This window comes from Microtus oregoni, unplaced genomic scaffold (assembly GCF_018167655.1).
Source record: "Microtus oregoni isolate MIOR12 unplaced genomic scaffold, Mior012 000057F_ref0000458, whole genome shotgun sequence".
NCBI classification, from domain to species: domain Eukaryota; kingdom Metazoa; phylum Chordata; class Mammalia; order Rodentia; family Cricetidae; genus Microtus; species Microtus oregoni.
In genome coordinates this window covers 2600324-2620690 of record NW_024543833.1, presented here as the reverse complement: position 1 = coordinate 2620690, position 20367 = coordinate 2600324, and the positions used below count along the sequence as shown (strand labels likewise).

Genomic DNA, 20367 nt, shown 5'->3' with positions numbered 1-20367 from the left:
AGGAAATGTGCTACTTCATATTTTAAAAGTTTCATCTTCCCTGCTGAGAAAAGGGAGAAAGCCTTCCAGGGCCGGGATACTAGCGCCACAGTCATCAAATGCCCAAGTTCTTGACATCCTTGCAAGACAACCTTGCCTGTTGTCAAGCCTTTGTTTGTCCCAAGCAATGGGAAAGAAGATGAGCTGAGGGTAAGAGACTCGCCTCAAACACCTTTAAGGTATTTTCCTGGAAGCTGCAGCTTGAAGAAAGGATCGGGGATCTTGAAAACAGCAATGACAATTATTAAATTTGAGGAGCAGGAATAAAAAAAAGAAAAACAGATCCTAAGGGACATGTGAATATACTATCCAACAGACAAACATGTACGATGTGGAAGTCAGGAGAACAGGGACATCAGGGTGGCTGGACAGTCACCCAAAGTTACTCTGTAATGTTGGGGCATCCAACTCTGGCCTACAAGCCTAGCATATCTGACAGATATTCCTGTGAAGCAGAGAGAAGAGCAGCCCAGAAGGGGGGAAACAAGTGGGTTTTATAGTGTCTCTAATAACTTAAGGGCAGGTCCCTCCTCTGTAGTAATATGGGGCGGCAGGGCTGCGTCCCCCACACCCGGCCGCCCACATGGCTAGCTTATGCCCCGAAATAACAACACGGACACTGTATTCTTTTAAACACTGCTTGGCCCATTCTCTTCTAGGCTAATTCTCACATATTAATTTAGCCCATTTCTAATCATCTGTATGTAGCACCCCAAGGTGCGCTTACCGGGGAGATTCTAGCCTATGTCCATCCTGGGTCGGAGCTTCATTCTGGGAGCGGGGCATGGCGTCTCTCTCAGGCGTCTGCTCCTGAGAGCAGAGCTGTCGCGACTCTGAGCTCACTTCCTCTTCCTCCCAGCATTCTGTTCTGTTTGCTCCTCCCACCTATCCTCTAACCAATAAAATGGGCCAGGGCAGTGCCTTTATTAGCCAATGACCTTCCTCCATCATTTCCCCTTTTTCGGTTTAAACAAAAAAAAAGGCTTTAACATAGCAAAATTACATAACAAAACAGTTATCAAGTAAAAGTTACAATAATCTTTATCATAACTAAGGAAAACTATAACTATAACTAACTATTCTTAACTCCATCAAAGATTCCAGAAAGATACAATATTACCTAAGTAAACAAGAACTAAGAAACTTCAAACTCTAGAAATGACAGAGACATCTTGCTGCCTGGACAGTCACCCAAAGTTCTTTTGTACCGTTGGGGCATCCATCTTCAGCCTTCAGGCCCATGGTATCCAGCAGACATTTCCATAAAGCAGGAAAATTCAAAGTCAGTTCAGTCACTATCTGTTGTGTCCTGCAGAATGTCTCGTAGACTCTTTCAAAATGAATCAGGAACCCCGAAAGATCATCTCACCTAAGGCAAGTTCAGTAGTCCTCTCTCTGCGGGTTCTCTGCGTCCAGTTTATGCAATAGTCCAGGCAAGAGCAGTTTCTTGCCCAAATGGCTATCAATCTCCATAACGAGCCTCTTCGATGCCCATCATCCTCTTGAAGTAGATTGGTGCTGCCAGGAGCAGAGTGTCTCATTGTCATGAAAAGTCCTAAGTTATTAAAACATTTAAAATGCCATATTCTATAATCTTTGAAAAATATGAATAATGCCTATCTAAAATATATCTCTATATACCTAGAAAATCTAACTAACATGACTACAAGCTTTACTATTATCAATGATTATCCATTAACAACCTGTATTTCCTAATTATACAGTACATATTAATAATGAACTACACAATCACAACACCTTAATCAATATCAGAAATACATATACATATAACAGAATTGACCGTAAATCTCTATCAATAAAGCAAAATCTATACTAAAGCAAATTATTCATACCTATATCATATCCCCCTTTAAATGTAAAAGAACATTTATAAACATTTTTTGGGAATATGGGCACAGTTATTTCTCTCCAAACTGCTTCCTGCTGAATGGGGGCGTCGTTAATTAGGTCTTTCATGGTATAACCTGTGTGTTAGTTTCATCTCAGTTGGCAGTTGAGCGAAGCAATTTTCTGAAGATGTTCACAACAATCATTCAGGAGGGCATGGTCCATCATACCAAATTGGAGTAGAAGAAATGAACAGCGTCTCATCCTCTGTGAAAACAAAATAAGAAACTCCTTTCCAAAGCATCATGTCCTTAGGTCCAAATTTCAAATTCAAGGCATCAAAATATCTATGTTGGATTAGCTCAGCAGCATTTATAAATAAATATATTTTAGTAGCTTTTGCTCTTTCCTCAGCATTCAAACAATTCAAAGAGAGCATAATAGCATACAGTATCAAAATTCTCTGTGTATTTTCCATCTTTGTGCAGCTTTGTTTTAACCTCTATTTAGTTTATTTTTACTTTTAACTCTTTGCTTTTTGAGACAGGTTCTCTGTATCTTTGACCTGAAGTAACTCTGTAGACCAGGCTGTCTTTGAACTCTCAGAGATCCGCCTGTCTCTGCCTCCCAGGCATTGGGATTAAAGGTGTAAGCTACTACACCTTGAACTCACAGAGATCTGTTTGTCTCTGCCTTCTAGGCACTGGGATTAAAGGCGTGTGCTACCACACACAACAACTCTCTTCCTTTTTTTTTTGTTACTTTTAAGAACTTTAAATTTTAGTCTGCATATATTTTTAACACACTTTAAACCATTCAGAAATTTTCTCTGTCTTTGAATCTCTCTTTACTGTATATCTCTCTTTTTCTGACCACATGAATCTTTAATTTACCAAGCAATCTCAGTAGGACTAAAGGCGTGGCTTTGCCAGCTAGATCCAGTCCATTCCTTAGCTTTCCAGCCTCATGGCTGAGGTACCGGCCAGAGCCGCATTCAGTGCCACAAGCCTACAGTGTTTCAATGTCCCTGTCAGCAGGCGAGCTTAAGCAGCCTGTGCTTGCAAACCGCACGAACTGCCTGTGTAAAAGAGTCAGAGTTTGCCCTGGAAGGGCAGCCCAGAAAGCCAGCATTTTTAAACGGCACAGCTTTTTTCCTGCTACGGCTGAAAACCGAAAAGCATGCATTCAGCTTTTCGTCAACACCGTTTAAGTGTTTTGTAGCAGGAACTCTTAATGAGCTGCAGGCTTTGCAGCTAAAGCTGAGTCAGGAAGCCTCTCTTAGATGAGGCGCTTGCTTGCCTCTGGCAAGCAGAGCAGACCCGAGAACACAGCGAGTCTAGTTGCCATCAAACTAATCGTAGCACTTTACTCCAAATGCTCTATTCAAAAGCTCTGTCTCCCGCAGGAGTCAGACAGAGATCACAATGGCGGCACAGCCCCAGGAAGTCATGCTTTAAAATGACACAGCATTTTTTCTGCTACTGTTGCCGAATCAGGAAATCTCTCTACAGCACGCCACCAACAAACAGCAAAAATCTGTGTTAAACTCTCTCTCCCTTATTTTTAAGCCTTCTCAGGTTTTTTAAATGGGTTTAGTTGTCCACACGTCTGGGCGCCAACTGTAGTAATATGGGGCGGCAGGGCTGCGTCCCCCACACCCGGCCGCCCACATGGCTAGCTTATGCCCCGAAATAACAACACGGACACTGTATTCTTTTAAACACTGCTTGGCCCATTCTCTTCTAGGCTAATTCTCACATATTAATTTAGCCCATTTCTAATCATCTGTATGTAGCACCCCAAGGTGCGCTTACTGGGGAGATTCTAGCCTATGTCCATCCTGGGTCGGAGCTTCATTCCGGGAGCGGGGCATGGCGTCTCTCTCAGGCGTCTGCTCCTGAGAGCAGAGCTGTCGCGACTCTGAGCTCACTTCCTCTTCCTCCCAGCATTTTGTTCTGTTTACTCCTCCCACCTATCCTCTAACCAATAAAATGGGCCAGGGCAGTTCCTTTATTAGCCAATGACCTTCCTCCATCACTCCTCCCAGGAGATTTTTCCTGTCTTGGGTAGATCAGGGTCCCTGAGCTGAGCCTGCTGGGTCTCTTCCTGACCCAACCAAGCCAGGTTATGGGTAGTAGATATCCTTTGGCCTGTGACAGAATTCCCTTTAGGGAGGAATGAGGAAACATCAGTTATCCAATCAATAAGATCCCTGAGACCCAGGGTGTCCTAGGAAGTTTCATGACAACTTGACACAAGGTATAGTCATCTGAAAGAAGGGGAACTTAATTGAGAAAATGCCTCTCTAAGACCCAGCTGCACAGTATTGTTGAGGATATTCAGTCACACCATGAACTCTGATTTTGCATGTGTTAATTAAATAAAATTAACATTGGGTCAGGAGGCTGAGTTAGCAACTAGTTGGCAGAAGGTAATCATAGAGCCTCAGAGGGCATCCAGAAGATAGACACAGGAAGTAGTAGGGAAGGATTGGTAGAGGTATGACTCTTTTGTTTGGCAGATCAGAAGGACACTTTCTTTTGGAGACACCAGCAAGGAGATAGAGTTAGTTAGTTGCTGCTCAAACTCTTGAAAGACCCTCACCCACTGGGTGCAGGCCCCAGAAGGAGAAGCCCCGTGACTCAATTAACCAGTCCAGCAGATGCAAAAAGCAACAGGGTTTATTAACGATCATGTGACCGGGTGTCTCTAGTCTCCGAAGAGGCAGAGTAATCCCGAACAGCAATTCCAGCAAGTTTTTATAGGCAAAACCACAACATTAGCATAATGGGTATGGGGTACAAAATGACTGGACATAACATAAGCATATTAGATCAGACCTGGGCCACAATTGTCAGTTCCCTTAAATTTCCCAGAAATACCATAAAAATGTTGACATTGCCCACAAACTTTATCTGTCTCATTCTGGGCACCAGATGCTTCCTGAGGGTGATCAGAACAGGGTACTGTGGTCAGGATGCAAGGGCGGCAGTTAAGATTATTTTGCAAAAATTCCAAGTTTATACTTCTCTCTTTTTTGTTGCTGATTGTCTTTAATCTAAAAGTAGTTGCAAACAGGCTTTTCACTCTCTGAGCTAACAGGTTGTCACACCAGCCTTTGAATATTAAGTCTTATTTATAAATATAATGATCTAAATTTAGTTAAAGTTATGTTTAGCAGAAGTAGCAGAACCAGTGCCTGCAGCAACAGGAGTCCCACCAGATGGCGGCCCAAGTAGCCAGGCTGCTGTCAAAGAAGCAGGCCAGTAAACTGCAGAGTTACAATTGCTGGCTGAAATAGCAGAAGGTTAAGGCACAGCCACTGAGCCAAAGATAAAACAATGAGGCAGTTTCTTAATTAATGATTGATGGGAGAGGACCATTGATGGTAGGCGGTGCTACCCTGGGCTGGTGGTCTGGAGTTCTATAAAAAGTGGCTGAGTAAGCTATAAGGACAGTACCAGTAGGCAGCATTCCTCCATGGCCTCTGCATCAGCTCCTGCCTCCAGCCTCCTGCCCTGTCTTCCTTTAGTGATGGACTACAATGTGGAAGTGAAAGCCCAATAAACCCTTTCCTCCCCAACTTGCTTTTTGACCACAGTATTATGTTGCTGCAATAAAAACCCTAAGTAAGACATGGGGTTTCCAAGGAATGCTGGGTGTTAGGTTTCTGTTTCCTCATGGCCATCAGCCCTGGCTAAGCCATTCTAGTGTACCATCTTAGGGGCTGGCTTTGTGACCTATGGGGTGCTGGAAATACAACTGAAGTCCTCTGTAAGAACAAGAAGCAGTCATGACTGCTGACCCACCTCTCCCACAATTAAACGTGTAAATGAGAATCTCAAAACAAAGGAAGGAAGAAGGAAGGGAGGGAGGGAGGGAGGAAAGAAAGAAAGAGAAATCTTCTAAGCAGGAAAACTGGGATGCGTCAGAGGTAATCCAGCATTTTACTTGCCATTAGAATAGTCCTTCAGATAATGTTTTCTTACTTGAAGTTAAACATCTTTAAATACCTTCTCAACTTTCAACATATTTAAAACTAATTTAAAGGGTGTTAATTCCTATAGTTTTCTTTACTTATCTTTTGGGATTTGTCTTTGAATTACTGGACAAGGAAGATGAGTCTGGACAACTTGCAATTCTCAAGATTGAAATAAATGTTTATTAGTGGAAAACAAATAGAGCTCACAAACTGCATCGAATTTATGGTTATAGAAGCATTTTGATTTGCCCTTTTTTGTGTTTTGTTTCAAAATGGTGTATTTCAATAAAATTGGGGCTACTACTATTTTGATCTGACCTGGATAGAGACTTGAAGTATTTAGCAGAACAGCTGAAATCTTAGTAGGTCTTATGTGGGAATAGCCCTCATGTAGGCTGCATTAAAATCTCATACTGCTAAAGTGGCATTTAAAACAAAACAATAACAACAATACCATTGGAGTGGAGTTAAATTATCTAGCCCATTAGTATTTCAAATAAATGTTTCAAAACCTTTCCACAGAAGAAAGGAGCACTTATCTTTTTATATTTCTGTCAAAGATTGCCTTTCCTTTTAGAAAATGACCCTGCTTTCTGCTTTCATACTTCACTTAATCTTGAGTTAAAGATAGCAATTGTTCAATAAAGTCCCCTGTTGTGGGATATTTCTACACTGTGTGAAGGTGGAATGTTGTGGAATAATTCTTCTGTACACTGTGAAGATGTGTTGCTCTCGTTGTTAATAGAAAGCTGATTGGCCGATGTCTAGGCAGGATAAGGTTAAGTGGGAGATTCAGACTAGGAATGCTGGGGAAAAGAAGAGCGGAGTCTCTGGAGACGCCTTGAGACACAGAAGGAGCAGGTTAGGAAGTTTATACAGGAGGCAAACAAGTCTCAGGGCAGCACACAGATGAATAGAAATGGATTAATTTAAGTTATAAGAGATAGCTTAAAACAAGCCTAAGCTATTAGCTAAGCATTTATAATTAATATTAAGTCTCTGCATGGTTATTTGAAGAGTGGATGGTGGGGCAGAGTTGATCTGCAGTCTTAGACAGAAAAGTTCACCAACAGAGTATTGCTGTGATTGGAGTGATAAAAAGCTAAATGGCTGATAGCCAGGCAGCAGGTATAGGCAGGACTTCGAGGCAGAGAGGAAGTAGGAGGAGAGACCTAGGCATGTGGGAGAGACTAGAGGAGACACGGAGGAAACAGGATGGGTGGTGTGTGAGAGAACATATTATATAAATGGGTTAATTTGTTATAAGAGCTACTTTAAAACAAGCCTAAGCTTTAGGCCTAGCTTTCATAATTAATAATTCTTCATGTCATATTTCTGAGCTGGCAGGTGAAAGAAAAATCAGACTACAATCATCAGTGATACTACCCACAGTATAAATGTGGAAACATCTTTACCGACAGATTTAATTTAGTTCTAACTGTAGGGTAACACCCACAACAGTTGTCATAGCTGGAAGGGAGGGCACAGTGAAGCTACCTAACTCAACCACTCCATGGGTCAGTCAGGAATAAGCATGAACCCCTGCTAACATTTGTTGCGGTTCTATTTAGAATGTCATTTGAAAATTTTCTGTCACCTTAAAACTCAGAGTCTCACACAATAGTGTGCATAAAAGAGTTTATTCAAGCCCACATGTTGTGAGATGTTTGATTACACTGTGTAAAGACATGTCACCGTGATTGATTTCATAAAAAGCTGAACAGTCAATAGCTAGGCAGGATTTCCAGGCAGAGAGGAGACTGGGAAGAAGAGCAAAGATACCATGAGATACACACCAAGAAAGATGGGTAGTATGTAGATGAGGTAAACAAGCCTTGGAGAAGCACATGAATTAATAACAATGGACTAAGTTGTAAGAGCTAATTAGTAATAGGCCTGAGCTATCAGCCAAGCTTTCACAATCAATAAGAAGCCCTGCTGTAGTGATTTGGGACTGGTATGATGAACAGAAAAATCCACCTATGCACAGTAAGGAGAGTGGCCCAGAAAACATCAATTTAATTGACCAGATTGTTGGGGGCCGGCTGACCTGTGGTACAGTACCTGAATAGGGAACGGAGGATTAAGAAAGGAAGAGACAGAATCAGGAGGGCTCTCAGTGAATACTGCCACAGCCCCGAGCTTATTTCTCATACTCCTTTTATAGCCAAAGCAGAAAGGGGAGGGCAAACGACGTCTTTACAACAGTTCGAGGTGATTCCAAACACAATCACCTCCTTAGTTCTCAGAACATCTCATCACCATGTCTTTGGCCAAACATCCTGCTATTTGGCCTTGAAGAACAAGATGTCTAGAGATCATACCTTTGGCCAAACATCCTGTCAATTGGCCTTGAGGAGCAAGAACAAGCTTAGACTTTCTGACTTTAAGTCAAGATGGAATTGAGTCAGTGTGGGGCACCCACACTGGATTAAGTACTGAAAAATGGCCACAAAGATTCTAGTTTCTCTCTCTCTCTCTCTCTCTTTCTCTCTCTCTCTCTCTCTCTCTCTCACACACACACACACACACACACACACACACACATGCACACATGCACAAAGTGGGCACAGCAAATGTATTGTTCCAGTTTGACTGGTCATCAAGAACAGACTAGGTTCTTAACTGGTCCTTGTTCAATAGACACTCTATGATAAGCTGATGGAAGAAGGTCATTGGTTAATTATAATAAAGAAACTGCTTGGCCTCATAGGTTAAAACATAGGTGGGAGGAGTAAACAGAACAGAATGCTGGGAGGAAGAGGAAGTGAGCTCAGACTCGACAGCTCTGCTCTCTGGAGAGACGCCATGCTCCCCTCTCCTGGGCAGAAGCACGCGCTGAAGCAAGCCTCCAGGTCAGACATGCTGAATCTTTCCCGGTAAGACCGGTGCTACACAGTTTATTAGAGATGGGTTGATCGAGATATCAGAATTAGCCAGTAAGGGCTAAAGCTAATGGGCCAAGCAGTGTTTAAATGAATACAGTTTGTGTGTTGTTATTTCGAGGCATAAGCTAGCCGGTGGCCAGGGTGCTGGGGACGCAGCCCCGTCGCTCCTATTACTACAGAATGGCGCCCAATGTGGACAGTAAGAGAAAGATTTAGAGAAAAAAGAAAACTTTTAAATGATTTACAGTCTGTTAAAAATATGTGCAGGCTAAAAGTTGAAGTTCTTAAAGTAAAAAACAATAAAAAAAAGAAGAGAGTTGTTGTGTGTGGTAGTACACACCTTTAATCCCAACACTTGAGAGGCAGAGGGAGATTGACCTCTGTGACTTCAAGGTGTGGTAGCACACGCCTTTAATCCCAGTGCCTAGAAGGCAGAGACAAACACATCTCTGTGAGTTCAAGGTGTAGTAGCATACACCTTTAATCTCAATGCCTGGGAGACAGAGACAGGCGGATCTCTGAGAGTTCAAGGGCAGCCTGGTCGACAGAGTTATTCCAGGTCAAGGATATACAAAAAATCTGTCTCAAAAACCAAAATAAAAGTAAAAATAAACAAAATAGAGGTTAAAATAAAGCCACACAAAGATGGAAAATACACAGAGAATCTTGATACTGTATGCTTTTATACTCTCTTTGAATTGTTTGAATGCTGAGGAAGGAGCAACAGCTGCTAAAAGATATTTGTTTATAAATGCTGCTGAACTAATCCAACATAGATATTTTGAAAATGCCTTGACTTTGAAATTTGGATCTAAGACATGATGCTTTGGAAAGAAGTCTCTTATTTTGTTTTCACAGAGGGTGAGAGTCTGGATTTCTTTTATCCGAATATGGTATGATGGACCACGCCCTCCTGAAGGGTTGCTGTAAACATCTTCAGAAAATTGCTTCACTGAACTGCCAACTGAGATGAAACTAGCACACAGGTTATACCAGGAAAGACCTCATTAATGACGCCCCCATTCAGCAGGAAGCAGTTTGGAGAGAAAAAACTGTGCCCATGTTCCCAAATATGGTTTATAAACGTTCTTTTACATTTAAAGGGGGATATGATAGAGATATGAATAATTTACATTGATATGGATTTTGTTTTAGTGATTTAAATTTAAGGTCAATTTTGTTATATGTATATGTGTTTCTGATCTTGATTAAGGTACTGTGATTGTGTAGTTCATTTAAAAATGTAATGTATAATTAGAAATATAGATTGTTAATAGATAATCATAATAGTCAAGTTTGTAGTCATATTAGTTAAGATTTTCTAGATGTACATAGATATATTTTAGATAAGCATTCTTCATATCTTTCAAAGATTATAGAATATGGCATTTTAAATGTTTTAATAACTTAGGGTTTTTCATGACAATGAGACATGTCTGCTCCTGGCAGCACCAATCTACTTCAAGAAGAAGATGGGCATCGAAGAGGATCCTTATGGAGTTTGATAGCCATTTGGGCAAGAAACTGCTCTTGCCTGGACTATTGCATAAACTGGACACAGAGAACCCACAGAGAGAGGACTACTGAACTTGCCTAAAGGTGAGATGATCTTTCGGGGTTCCTGATTCATGAAGGAGTCTGCAAGACATTCTGCAGGACACAACAGATAGTGACTGAACTGACTTTGAAATGTCCTGCTTCATGGAAATGTCTCTGGATACCATGGGCCTTTAGGCCGAAGATGGATGCCCCAGCGGTACAGAGGAACTTTGGGTGACTGTCCAGGCAGCAAGATGTCTCTGTCATTTCTAGAGTTTGAAAGTTGCTTATTTCTTGTTTGCTTAGGCAATATTGTATCTTTCTGGAGTCTTTGATGGAGTTAAAGTATAGTTATAGTTTTCCTTAGTTATGATAAAGATTGTAATTTTTACTTGATAACTGTTTTATTATATGTAATTTTGCTATGTTAAGTTAAAGCCTTCCTTTTTTTTTGTTTAAACAGAAAAAGGGGACATGATGGAGGAAGGTCATTGGTTAATTATAATAAAGAAACTCCTTGGCCTCATCGGTTAAAACATAGGTGAGAGGAGCAAACAGAACAGAATGCTGGGAGGAAGAGGAAGTGAGCTCAGACTCGACAGCTCTGCTCTCTGGAGAGACGCCATGCTCCCCTCTCCCGGGCAGAAGCACGTGATGAAGCAAGCCGCCAGATCAGACATGCTGAATCTTTCCCGGTAAGACCGGTGCTACACAGTTTATTAGAGATGGGTTGATCGAGATATGAGAATTAGCCAGTAAGGGCTAAAGCTAATGGGCTAAGCAGTGTTTAAATGAATACAGTTTGTGTGTTGTTATTTCGGGGCATAAGCTAGCAGGTGGCCGGGGTGCTGGGGACGCAGCCCCGCCGCTCCTATTACTACAATAAGCGAGAAGGAGTCTCTGGGTTAGTTATTACTCTAATAGTTTCAAAGCTAGTTCAAAATTAAAATTAATGCCGGGCGATGGTGGCGCACGCCTTTAATCCCAGCACTCGGGAGGCAGAGGCAGGCGGATCTCTGTGAGTTCGAGACCAGTCTGGTCTACAGAGCTAGTTCCAGGACAGGCTCCAAAGCCACAGAGAAACCCTGTCTCGAAAAACCAAAAAAATAAAAAATAAAAAATAAATAAATAAATAAAAAATTAAAATTAACTAGCCGGTAAGAGTAGAATTCCAGAGGACCTGAATTTGCCCAACAACCAACGTAGTCCAGATCTGATGGGAAGTTATAGTTTTCCTCTAGTTTTATCTACTTCTAAATGATCAACAGAAAAGATACAGTGGAGCTGGGGACACAGTTCAGTTGGTAGGCTGCTTGTCTGGAATGTGAAGCCAAAACCCTGGTTCCAGTTCTCAGTACCCCAGCACATGCTTCTTATTCTAGAACTCTGGAGCTGTAACAAACCCCCGACCTTAGTACAACTGACACCAAGGTAAAAGCACCATTCAGGCCTTGGAACCAAGCTTGCCTATGGTAGGCAATACTTACCAAAACAGAAACAAAGGCAAAGTCAGTGGTTCCAGGATGTGGCTGGCAAAGTCCGTGAATGGACTAACCTTGCTTTTGGCCTCTGTAGTTGTGCTTCTTGCTATCTGGGTGTGATGGTGCATGACTTTAATCCCAGCACCTGAGAGACAACGGCAGGTGAGTTCGAGGCCAGCCGGGTCTACACAGCGAGTTGAAGAACTGCCAGGGTTAGAGAGACCCTGTCTCAAAAGTAAGTAAAATAGAAATAAAACAAAAGGATATTTTCCTTCAGATCTGACTGAAAAACATGAGGGAAGACGGGTAAAAAGTGGATAAACAACTGGGCAGGTACGATACGACTCTTATTTCTTCTGTGGAGCTGTGGGTGGAGCCCTGGCATCCCATTGATAAACATCGAAGGGTAAAATGATTGGATGGAGGAATGAATGAGACAGATCTAAGCAGTGACAGGATCATCCAGTCTGTGGCAGCAGGCGTGTACGGAGTCAACGATCAAGATGGCCACGCCCTTTGGCAGGCGTGATCCGGAAGCTACCGCCGGTTGCCTAGGAACGCACCGAGTCCGCCCGCGGAGGCACAAACAGCTGACGACGTTTGCGTCGCAAACTCGAAGCAAGCGCGGCCATATTGCCCTCTGGCGGCCACCGTACGGACTCGACTGACAAGGTGGCGGCGCGCTCGGACGCGCCGCGTTCTAGGCGCAGCCATCGCTCCCGGAACGTACGGTGGCCGAGACCTTACGGACTCGATGGTTAAGATGGCGGCGCCTGGGCGACTGCGGCGGATCTAGGTGGGCGACCCTATTTGTTCCCTGCTCAGCGGCCGTCCCGGGCTCGAGGAACCAGAGTGCGGTGCCGCGGAGGCGGGCCCGGGAGCGGAAGTGGTTGTGGGCGCCTCTGCCACCGCCGCGGACGCTGCCCGGGGGCTCGCTCGGATCCGCGGGTCGCTGCCCGGGGTCCGGAGCGGGTACGCCGTGAGCACAGAGATGGTGAGTCCCCGGTCGGAACGCGGATCCCAGGCGGAGGTCGCTGGGGGTGGCGGCGGCTGCCTGGTGGCAGGCGCCCGGGGCTGCTGGGGAGCTGTTTGCCGAGTCTGGGGGCCGACGGGCGAAGGTGTGCCGTGGGGTTTGGGGTGAAGCGGCTGCGGGTTCCGGGATGAACCGTTGTGGGGGGTCCATAGTGGAACTTGAGCAGAGACTCCTCCAGATGGCAGCTTTGTGGGAAACCTTCTCGTGAGGTTCGTTGGCCAGAGAGATAAGCACTTGGCCATGAGTATTTCTCTGGAGAACCGTCAGGCGGGGGTGGGGTCCAGGAGCTAAGTTGTAGCGACTTGTGGGAAGCCTGTTTGGGACGACGGCAGAATAAATTAAGTGGTACCCGGGTAGAACTCTCGAAGGGGACAATGTGATAAGTGTCTGTGATGAGCGGTGAGAGTGACAGACAGGATGCTGCTTGTCAGCGGGGTGCTCGACGGGAGGGCTGGAGCAGAGTGCTGGAGAGAACTAAGCAAAGTCGTGAGGCCCAGGGTTGAGTGATGAGGGGTGGGCGAGCTATGAGGGGAAGCCGCGAGGGGAAGGAAGACCAAAGACCCGGTGTGGGAATTTGTGGGGAGCCGTGGTGGAGTTGTAAGGGGGGGATTAAGGAGTCATCGTTGGGGGGTGGGTCTCACAGGAAGGAGATGGTTCCGACCTGGAGCCCCCAGATGCTGGGGAGGACAGCAAGTCTGAGAATGGGGAGAACGCTCCCATCTACTGCATCTGCCGCAAACCGGACATCAACTGCTTCATGATGTGAGCGAGGGAGCGGCGGGTGGGCCGATGCCCGGCAGGGTTGGGGGACACTGAGGAAGCACACCTCTCACGTCTCTACCACTTGCTCCGTTACATGCAGTGGCTGTGATAACTGCAATGAGTGGTTCCATGGGGACTGCATCCGGATCACTGAGAAGATGGCCAAGGCCATCCGCGAATGGTACTGTCGGGAGTGCCGAGGTGAGACCTGGGCGTGGGCAGGGGAGGCATGTGGGTTCCAAGAGATGAAGAAGAGCCGGAACGGGAGGGATCGTGGGTAGGCATGGTGTCCTCTGTGGACAGTGGTGGCGTTGCTCTCTAGTGGATTGGAATGCCAGCTCCAATGCGAGCAATAATAGAGGATCCTAAAGGAAGGGGCAGCTCTCTCCTATAGCATGAGCCAGACAAGTAGGTGGGGTGGGAGCAGAGAAAGAGGTTCTGGGATCCTTCATATCCCTCCTGCAAAGCCACTTTGGTCTCACTCTTTGCCACACAGAGAAGGACCCGAAGTTGGAGATTCGTTATCGGCACAAAAAGTCCCGGGAGCGGGATGGCAGTGAGCGGGACGGCAGTGAGCCCCGGGATGAGGGAGGAGGGCGCAAGAGGCCTGCTTCAGATCCAGACCTGCAGCGCCGGGCAGGGTCAGGGACAGGGGTTGGGACCATGCTTGCTCGGGGCTCTGCTTCGCCCCACAAATCTTCTCCACAGCCCTTGGTGGCCACACCTAGCCAGGTAAGTGGCTGCAGTGGTTGGGGTGGGTGAAGCTCTCCTTTGGGCCCCGTTCGGGGTCCTGATCTCTACCCTGGGCATTGTCTCCTAGCATCACCAGCAGCAGCAGCAGATCAAACGGTCAGCCCGAATGTGTGGTGAGTGTGAGGCGTGCCGGCGCACCGAGGACTGTGGCCACTGCGACTTCTGCCGTGACATGAAGAAGTTTGGGGGCCCCAACAAGATCCGGCAGAAGTGCCGGCTTCGTCAGTGTCAGCTGCGGGCACGGGTGAGCATGGACAGAGCTGGGCAGGATGCTGTGGGAGAGTGTGGCTGGGAGGCCCAAGTAGGGCTGCATTAGCTACAAATGAGCAAGTGTAGGTGGGATGGAGCCTGATTGTGTCCAGACGAGTGGGAGGGGCCCAGCATGTTCAGGTGGATGACGTATGACCTAAGTAGCTGACAGGGCCCGTATATTTTTAGGTGGTCAGGCATGGCAGGGCACAACAGGTAGGCCTGAGCGTATCTTTGTGGTGAGGGGAGGGCTAAAACTGCATTTGGTGAGACCAGGCCAGGATGAATAGCTGGGGCTAGGACAGGGTGACCCTCCATTTTCCTGGGGCTGACCTAGGCCTTCCTCCTGCGCACAGGAATCGTACAAGTACTTCCCTTCCTCGGTGAGTCCAGCCCCCCAGGGCGGGGCAGGGCATGCGGGCAGGGCGGTCAGGGCCAGTCCTGAGATTCTGCCCCGCAGCTCTCGCCGGTGACGCCCTCAGAGGCCCTGCCAAGGCCCCGCCGGCCACCACCCACTCAACAGCAGCCGCAGCCATCGCAGAAGCTGGGGCGCATCCGTGAAGATGAGGGGACAGTGTTGTCATCGGTGGTTAAGGAGCTACCAGAGGCTACAGCCACACCGGAGCCCCTTTCAGATGAGGACCTGGCACTGGACCCTGATCTCTACCAGGACTTCTGCGCGGGGGCCTTTGATGACCACGGCCTAGTGAGTAGCAGCAGCGTCCTGTGGTCGAGGAGGAAGGGGAAAGAGGAGGCAGAGGGCACACAAGGCTGCTTGGGGAAATGGGTGGTGGTGTCATGAGTTGGTCAGGTGGTCAGAGCATGCCCTGCTTGCAGCCCTGGATGAGTGACACAGAAGAGTCCCCCTTCATGGACCCTGCCCTGAGGAAACGGGCAGTCAAAGTGAAGCACGTGAAACGTCGCGAGAAGAAGTCTGAAAAGAAGGTGATGGAGAGGGTAAACCGGGTGTGCACGGGAGAAGATGGGGCAGGGAGGGAGCCGGGGAAAGAGCCAGAAAGCTGGAGTGCAGCGGCAGACAAGGCCTGAGGCTGACCTCCGAAGCACCTTGACATGACACGTCTTGCCTCTTAGAAGGAGGAGAGATATAAACGGCATCGACAGAAGCAGAAGCATAAAGACAAATGGAAACACCCAGAAAGGGCTGATGCCAAGGACCCTGCATCACTACCGCAGTGCCTGGGGCCTGGCTGTGTGCGTGCTGCCCAGCCTGGTTCCAAGTATTGTTCGGATGACTGTGGCATGAAGCTGGCAGCCAAGTGAGTCTTTCCTGGGCCCTGAAGGGAGTCAGGAAGTGAAGAGTAGGCATGACCAGAGATTTCTGTCCAAATATCTACAGTTCAGTCAAACCCCCATCTGGCCACGTTAACCTGCTACTCAGTCCCCATCGGCCTCTCCCCTACCAATCTCTCGTTCCTTGCACCTCTGCGTCGTCTGTTTGTTTGTTCACTGTCCTGATCACCCCATTTACTGCTTTTGGTACTTCTCTGCCTGTACGTCATTGCCTCCTGTAGCCGCATCTATGAGATCCTCCCCCAGCGCATCCAACAGTGGCAGCAAAGCCCCTGCATTGCCGAAGAGCATGGCAAGAAGCTCCTTGAACGCATCCGCCGTGAGCAGCAGAGTGCCCGCACCCGTCTCCAGGAGATGGAGCGCAGGTTCCACGAGCTTGAGGCCATCATTCTTCGAGCTAAGCAGCAGGCTGTGCGTGAGGACGAGGAGGTAAAGAGCATACAGCCTGGCAGGACGCGGGACCTTGTCCTGCCTGGCCTCATCATTCCTCTCGTCCCATACAGAACAACGAGAATGACAGCGACGACACAGACCTGCAGATCTTCTGCGTCTCCTGTGGGCATCCCATCAACCCACGAGTTGCCTTGCGCCACATGGAGCGTTGCTATGCCAAGGTCAGGGAGTGGATGGTATGGGGATGTCCGTGGGCCTACACGGCCCATAGATTTGTTGCCTGGGTGGTATCTTGAGAAGACACCCAAAGTCCTTTTATTTGTGCTCATCTTTCCAGTATGAAAGCCAGACATCCTTTGGGTCCATGTATCCCACACGCATTGAAGGGTGAGTAAGGGTACCATCCATGTGGAGTTAAGGGTAGTTACGGCTGGGGTTAGAAATGGGATAATGCGTGGAAATGGGTATGGTCCTTTGAAGTGGTTAAGGAGTTAATCACGGCTACCCTCCTGTTAACCTCTGCCAGGGCTACCCGACTCTTCTGTGATGTCTACAATCCCCAGAGCAAAACGTACTGTAAGCGGCTCCAGGTGCTATGTCCTGAGCACTCACGGGACCCCAAAGTAAGGTTTTCCTTCAATTACCTGCGTCCTACCCCACCCTGCCATGCCCTACCTTGTGTCTCACAGCCATTTGTTCTTTCTACCTCCCTTCTCTTTTTTTCCTGTCAGCTTCTATTTCCTCCCTTTCTTGTCAATCATCTCCAGTTCCTCCCCTTTTGCCTCCTTTTCACTCTCCAGATTCTCCATCCCTCCTCTCACGTCTGCCCTTGGTGTCCCTGCAGGTGCCAGCTGATGAGGTCTGTGGGTGTCCACTTGTACGTGATGTCTTTGAGCTCACGGGTGACTTCTGCCGCCTGCCCAAGCGCCAATGCAATCGCCATTATTGCTGGGAGAAGCTTCGGCGTGCAGAAGTGGACTTGGAGCGTGTTCGGGTGGTAGGTTTTCATACTGGGTGTGACCTCAGTCGGCCTGGGCTCCGGGGGCTGCTTCTCAAGCTTCCTTCCACTTCCTTGGCAGTGGTACAAGCTGGACGAGCTGTTTGAGCAGGAACGGAATGTTCGCACAGCCATGACCAACCGAGCAGGATTACTTGCCCTGATGCTGCACCAAACAATCCAACATGACCCACTCACTACCGACCTTCGATCTAGTGCTGACCGCTGAGTTTCACCAGCCCAGAGCCCGTCAACCCTGCCTTCCAGTTAGGGGAGTGGCCCTGCATTGCCAGCTTTCTGTTCCTCCATTCATCTGTTATTCCACCACTCCTTAGTTTTGTCCTGTGCCCATCTCTTTCCAGCTTGCATTTGCCCTTATTTAAGGGCCTCTGATGTCCCTTATCTGTCTGTCCCTCTCCATATTCAGTGCTGGGGTGAGACCGTAGTTTACTCACCTTTGCCTATTCCCATCCCCTAAACAAACCGGTTTTGTTAATAAAATTTTGAACAGCCAACAGGGATATCTCTTGATAGTCTCCATTCTTCTATTTTCAGTTGTGGTCCCGACCTCTGGACGAGATAGAGGTGGCATAACTGTACTCAGGAGGGACCTGGAAATGTGCGGGCTGGGATATTCAGTGGACTCATCGTGTGCTCCCTTAGACTGTACTCAGGCCTGTATCATGGTATAGTGGTATCCTTTCAGCTTTAAATGTGAGTGTGTGTGTGTGTGTGTGTGTGTGTATGGATGGACCTGAATGTGTGTGTGTGTGTGTGTGTGTGTGTGTGTATGTGTGTATGGATGGACCTGAACGTGTGTGTGTGTGTGTGTGTGTGTGTGTGTATGGATGGACCTGAACGTGTGTGTGTGTGTGTGTGTGTGTGTGTGTGTATGGATGGACCTGAACGTGTGTGTGTGTGTGTGTGTGTGTGTGTGACAGATAGACCCGGACCGCCTTTGGGCCAGGACACATGTCTTTAGATCAGAGGTCATGCACTCAGGTCGCCTTCTCCCAAAGACTAGGGGGATGTGTCTTCACCAAGAGCCCTACCCAATCTGTACTGCCCAAAAGAGACACAGAAGATGCCATTCAACAAGAGTCCTTTATTTGTAGGCATTTGTAACATGCTCATACCAAAAAGACTTTTCAACCCCAGAGAGAAATGGGATCCGGCTTACAAAGCCTGAACTACAGTTACAATATACCAGGGACAGGCCATGGCAGAAGTTTCAACAGTTTCTGTTAAAAGATTCAAATGCTTTAGTTGATTGAAACAATGGACTCCCTAAAAGTACAGGCATGTCTAAATTAGAATGTTCTAAGCCGGATATGGTTAGCTGGAGAAGGGAGTCAACTAAAGTAAAATGTTCTCTAAGTTAGCTATGGGGACAATTGGTTTTGGTGGCATCCACTGGTTAATGGAGGAACAAAGCTCCTCCATTATATTCTATAACATACAATCAGAGGCTCCAGGTGGACCCATCTCCCCTGAAATAGTTAAGGAGCTGTTGTACCCAAAGGAAGAAAACTATGCTGGATAGTTTTATCGTTGCAACCCAAGTCCAGTTCCCCAAAATATCACCACAAGATTGAATCTGATTCAAAAGCTTAGAGCCTTTATTAACTCGGGTCAACAGCAGCAGCAGAGCAGGAGAGACCCAGGTGCTGCATGGAGGGGGGTTTTGGCATTGGCTGCCCCCCAATGGGTTGAGGGGACTGCCTACTTCTGATTGGTTCCTCCTATAAGGTGGAGGAGCCCTTGATAACAAGGTCAGAGAGAGATCATGCCTCTAGACTAGAGGAGCAATTGCTAAAACGTGGAGATCCTGGAAGAGAAGAGCGATGACCTGATGCAGAGACTCACATGGACTCTCTGAGTTCCTTATATAGACAGAGGAAAACAACTTTAATTTTATAGTTTGGTATATTTAAAAGGCAGGGCAGGATTGCTGGGTGCATCAAGCCTATCTAGGGCTTTAGAGGTCATAAGGGCTCAGAGCTACCTTAAGACAGTTTTCCCCCAAAAACTCAAAAAAAAAAAAAAAGGTATTTTCCTTTTGGCTATCAGATTGCCCTGCAGTTTTCCCACAGAGACATATGCACATGAAGGGTATGATTAGCGGAACACAGGCTGCCCTCGAATTTAGGTTTGCCTTTTATGAAAGCTTTATAGGCTGTTTTCATAGCAACAGATGCAGCTTCCAAACTGAGAGGAGGTGTGACCATTTGGTTCCCCCAATACCACCACTTAGGTGGCTTCAGTAACACAGGGCCAGTAGGAGCAGAATTCAATTGAGTCTTCACACCTGATGTCTGTAAGTCTGCCTGACATTGATAAAAATCTGCTTTTCCTAATTTCCAGTGTGTTCCTCTAGCATTTCCTGTTATACTTGAGAAGAAACTTGAGGCTGACTTTGAATAAGACTGCTTTCGGGAGGATAGATTGAGTTGAGGCTAGAGAGTCCTCCAGTCCTTTCCAGGGGTGAAAGGAGTGAGTCAGAGGGGTGGGTGTGTGCCCGCCTGGCAGGATGTCCAGGAACGGAGCATAGGCCCCCTCTGATTCCCTAAACATTTCTGTCCATTCAGTGGGGCGTCTGCCCGGCTACTGGCTTCTATATTTACCCCATTCCATCTTGCCCCCAAGCAACCCTTTCCATCTGCAGGGTCCTAGGATCCCCCAACTTAGCCTGCTCCAGGGCTGAGGGTCTGGGGAGCCAGTGGTGAGTGTTCCACCCGACCCTGCCCCCTCCCAAGCCCGCCCTTTCGCCTACGAGGTCCTTGGCCCAGCAAGAGGCCCTGCCCCTGTACTGAGGAGATCTATTCGGAGGGGTAAGTGTGTGCCCGCCTGGCTGGATGCCCCAGGAATGGAGTACAGGCCTCCAATTCCCTAAACGTTTCTGGCCATTCAGTGGGGCATCTCCCCTGCTACTGGCTTTCTCTATTTACCCCATCCCATCTTGCTTCCTAGCACTCCTTTCCTTCTGTGGGTTCCGTAGATCCACCAGCACAGCCTGCTTCAGGGCAGAGGGGATCTGAGAGCCAACTCCAGTGCTAAGGGGACCTAAGAGGGGGCAGACCAAGAAAAACCCC

At 47.1% G+C, this 20367-nt stretch overlaps 1 protein-coding gene across 2 annotated transcripts; it reads left to right on the top strand.

Annotated features, from left to right (window-relative positions):
* The first annotated feature begins 12394 nt into the window (after positions 1-12394).
* Cxxc1 (CXXC finger protein 1) lies at positions 12395-17789 on the top strand. Of its 2 annotated transcripts, none has more exons than XM_041639222.1 (15): positions 12395-12771; positions 13454-13572; positions 13673-13773; positions 14069-14304; positions 14393-14569; positions 14931-14957; positions 15035-15280; positions 15412-15531; positions 15667-15851; positions 16107-16314; positions 16389-16499; positions 16616-16665; positions 16805-16901; positions 17123-17275; positions 17358-17789. In XM_041639222.1, the coding sequence occupies exons 1-15, from the start codon at positions 12769-12771 to the stop codon at positions 17502-17504; spliced, it is 1980 nt and encodes a 659-aa protein (XP_041495156.1). In that variant the 5' UTR covers positions 12395-12768; the 3' UTR covers positions 17505-17789. The 2 variants fall into 2 exon arrangements, with proteins under 2 accessions (XP_041495156.1, XP_041495157.1); XM_041639223.1 differs by having other exon boundaries at positions 12397-12771; positions 15412-15519.
* The last annotated feature ends 2578 nt before the right edge of the window (positions 17790-20367 follow it).

Excerpts from the sequence above, each read along its gene's own strand:
- Cxxc1 (XM_041639222.1), top strand. Across the intron at positions 15,281-15,411 it reads CCTTTGATGACCACGGCCTA|CCCTGGATGAGTGACACAGA; the intron begins GTGAGTAGCAGC and ends CCCTGCTTGCAG. Across the intron at positions 16,315-16,388 it reads CTGTGCGTGAGGACGAGGAG|AACAACGAGAATGACAGCGA; the intron begins GTAAAGAGCATA and ends CGTCCCATACAG.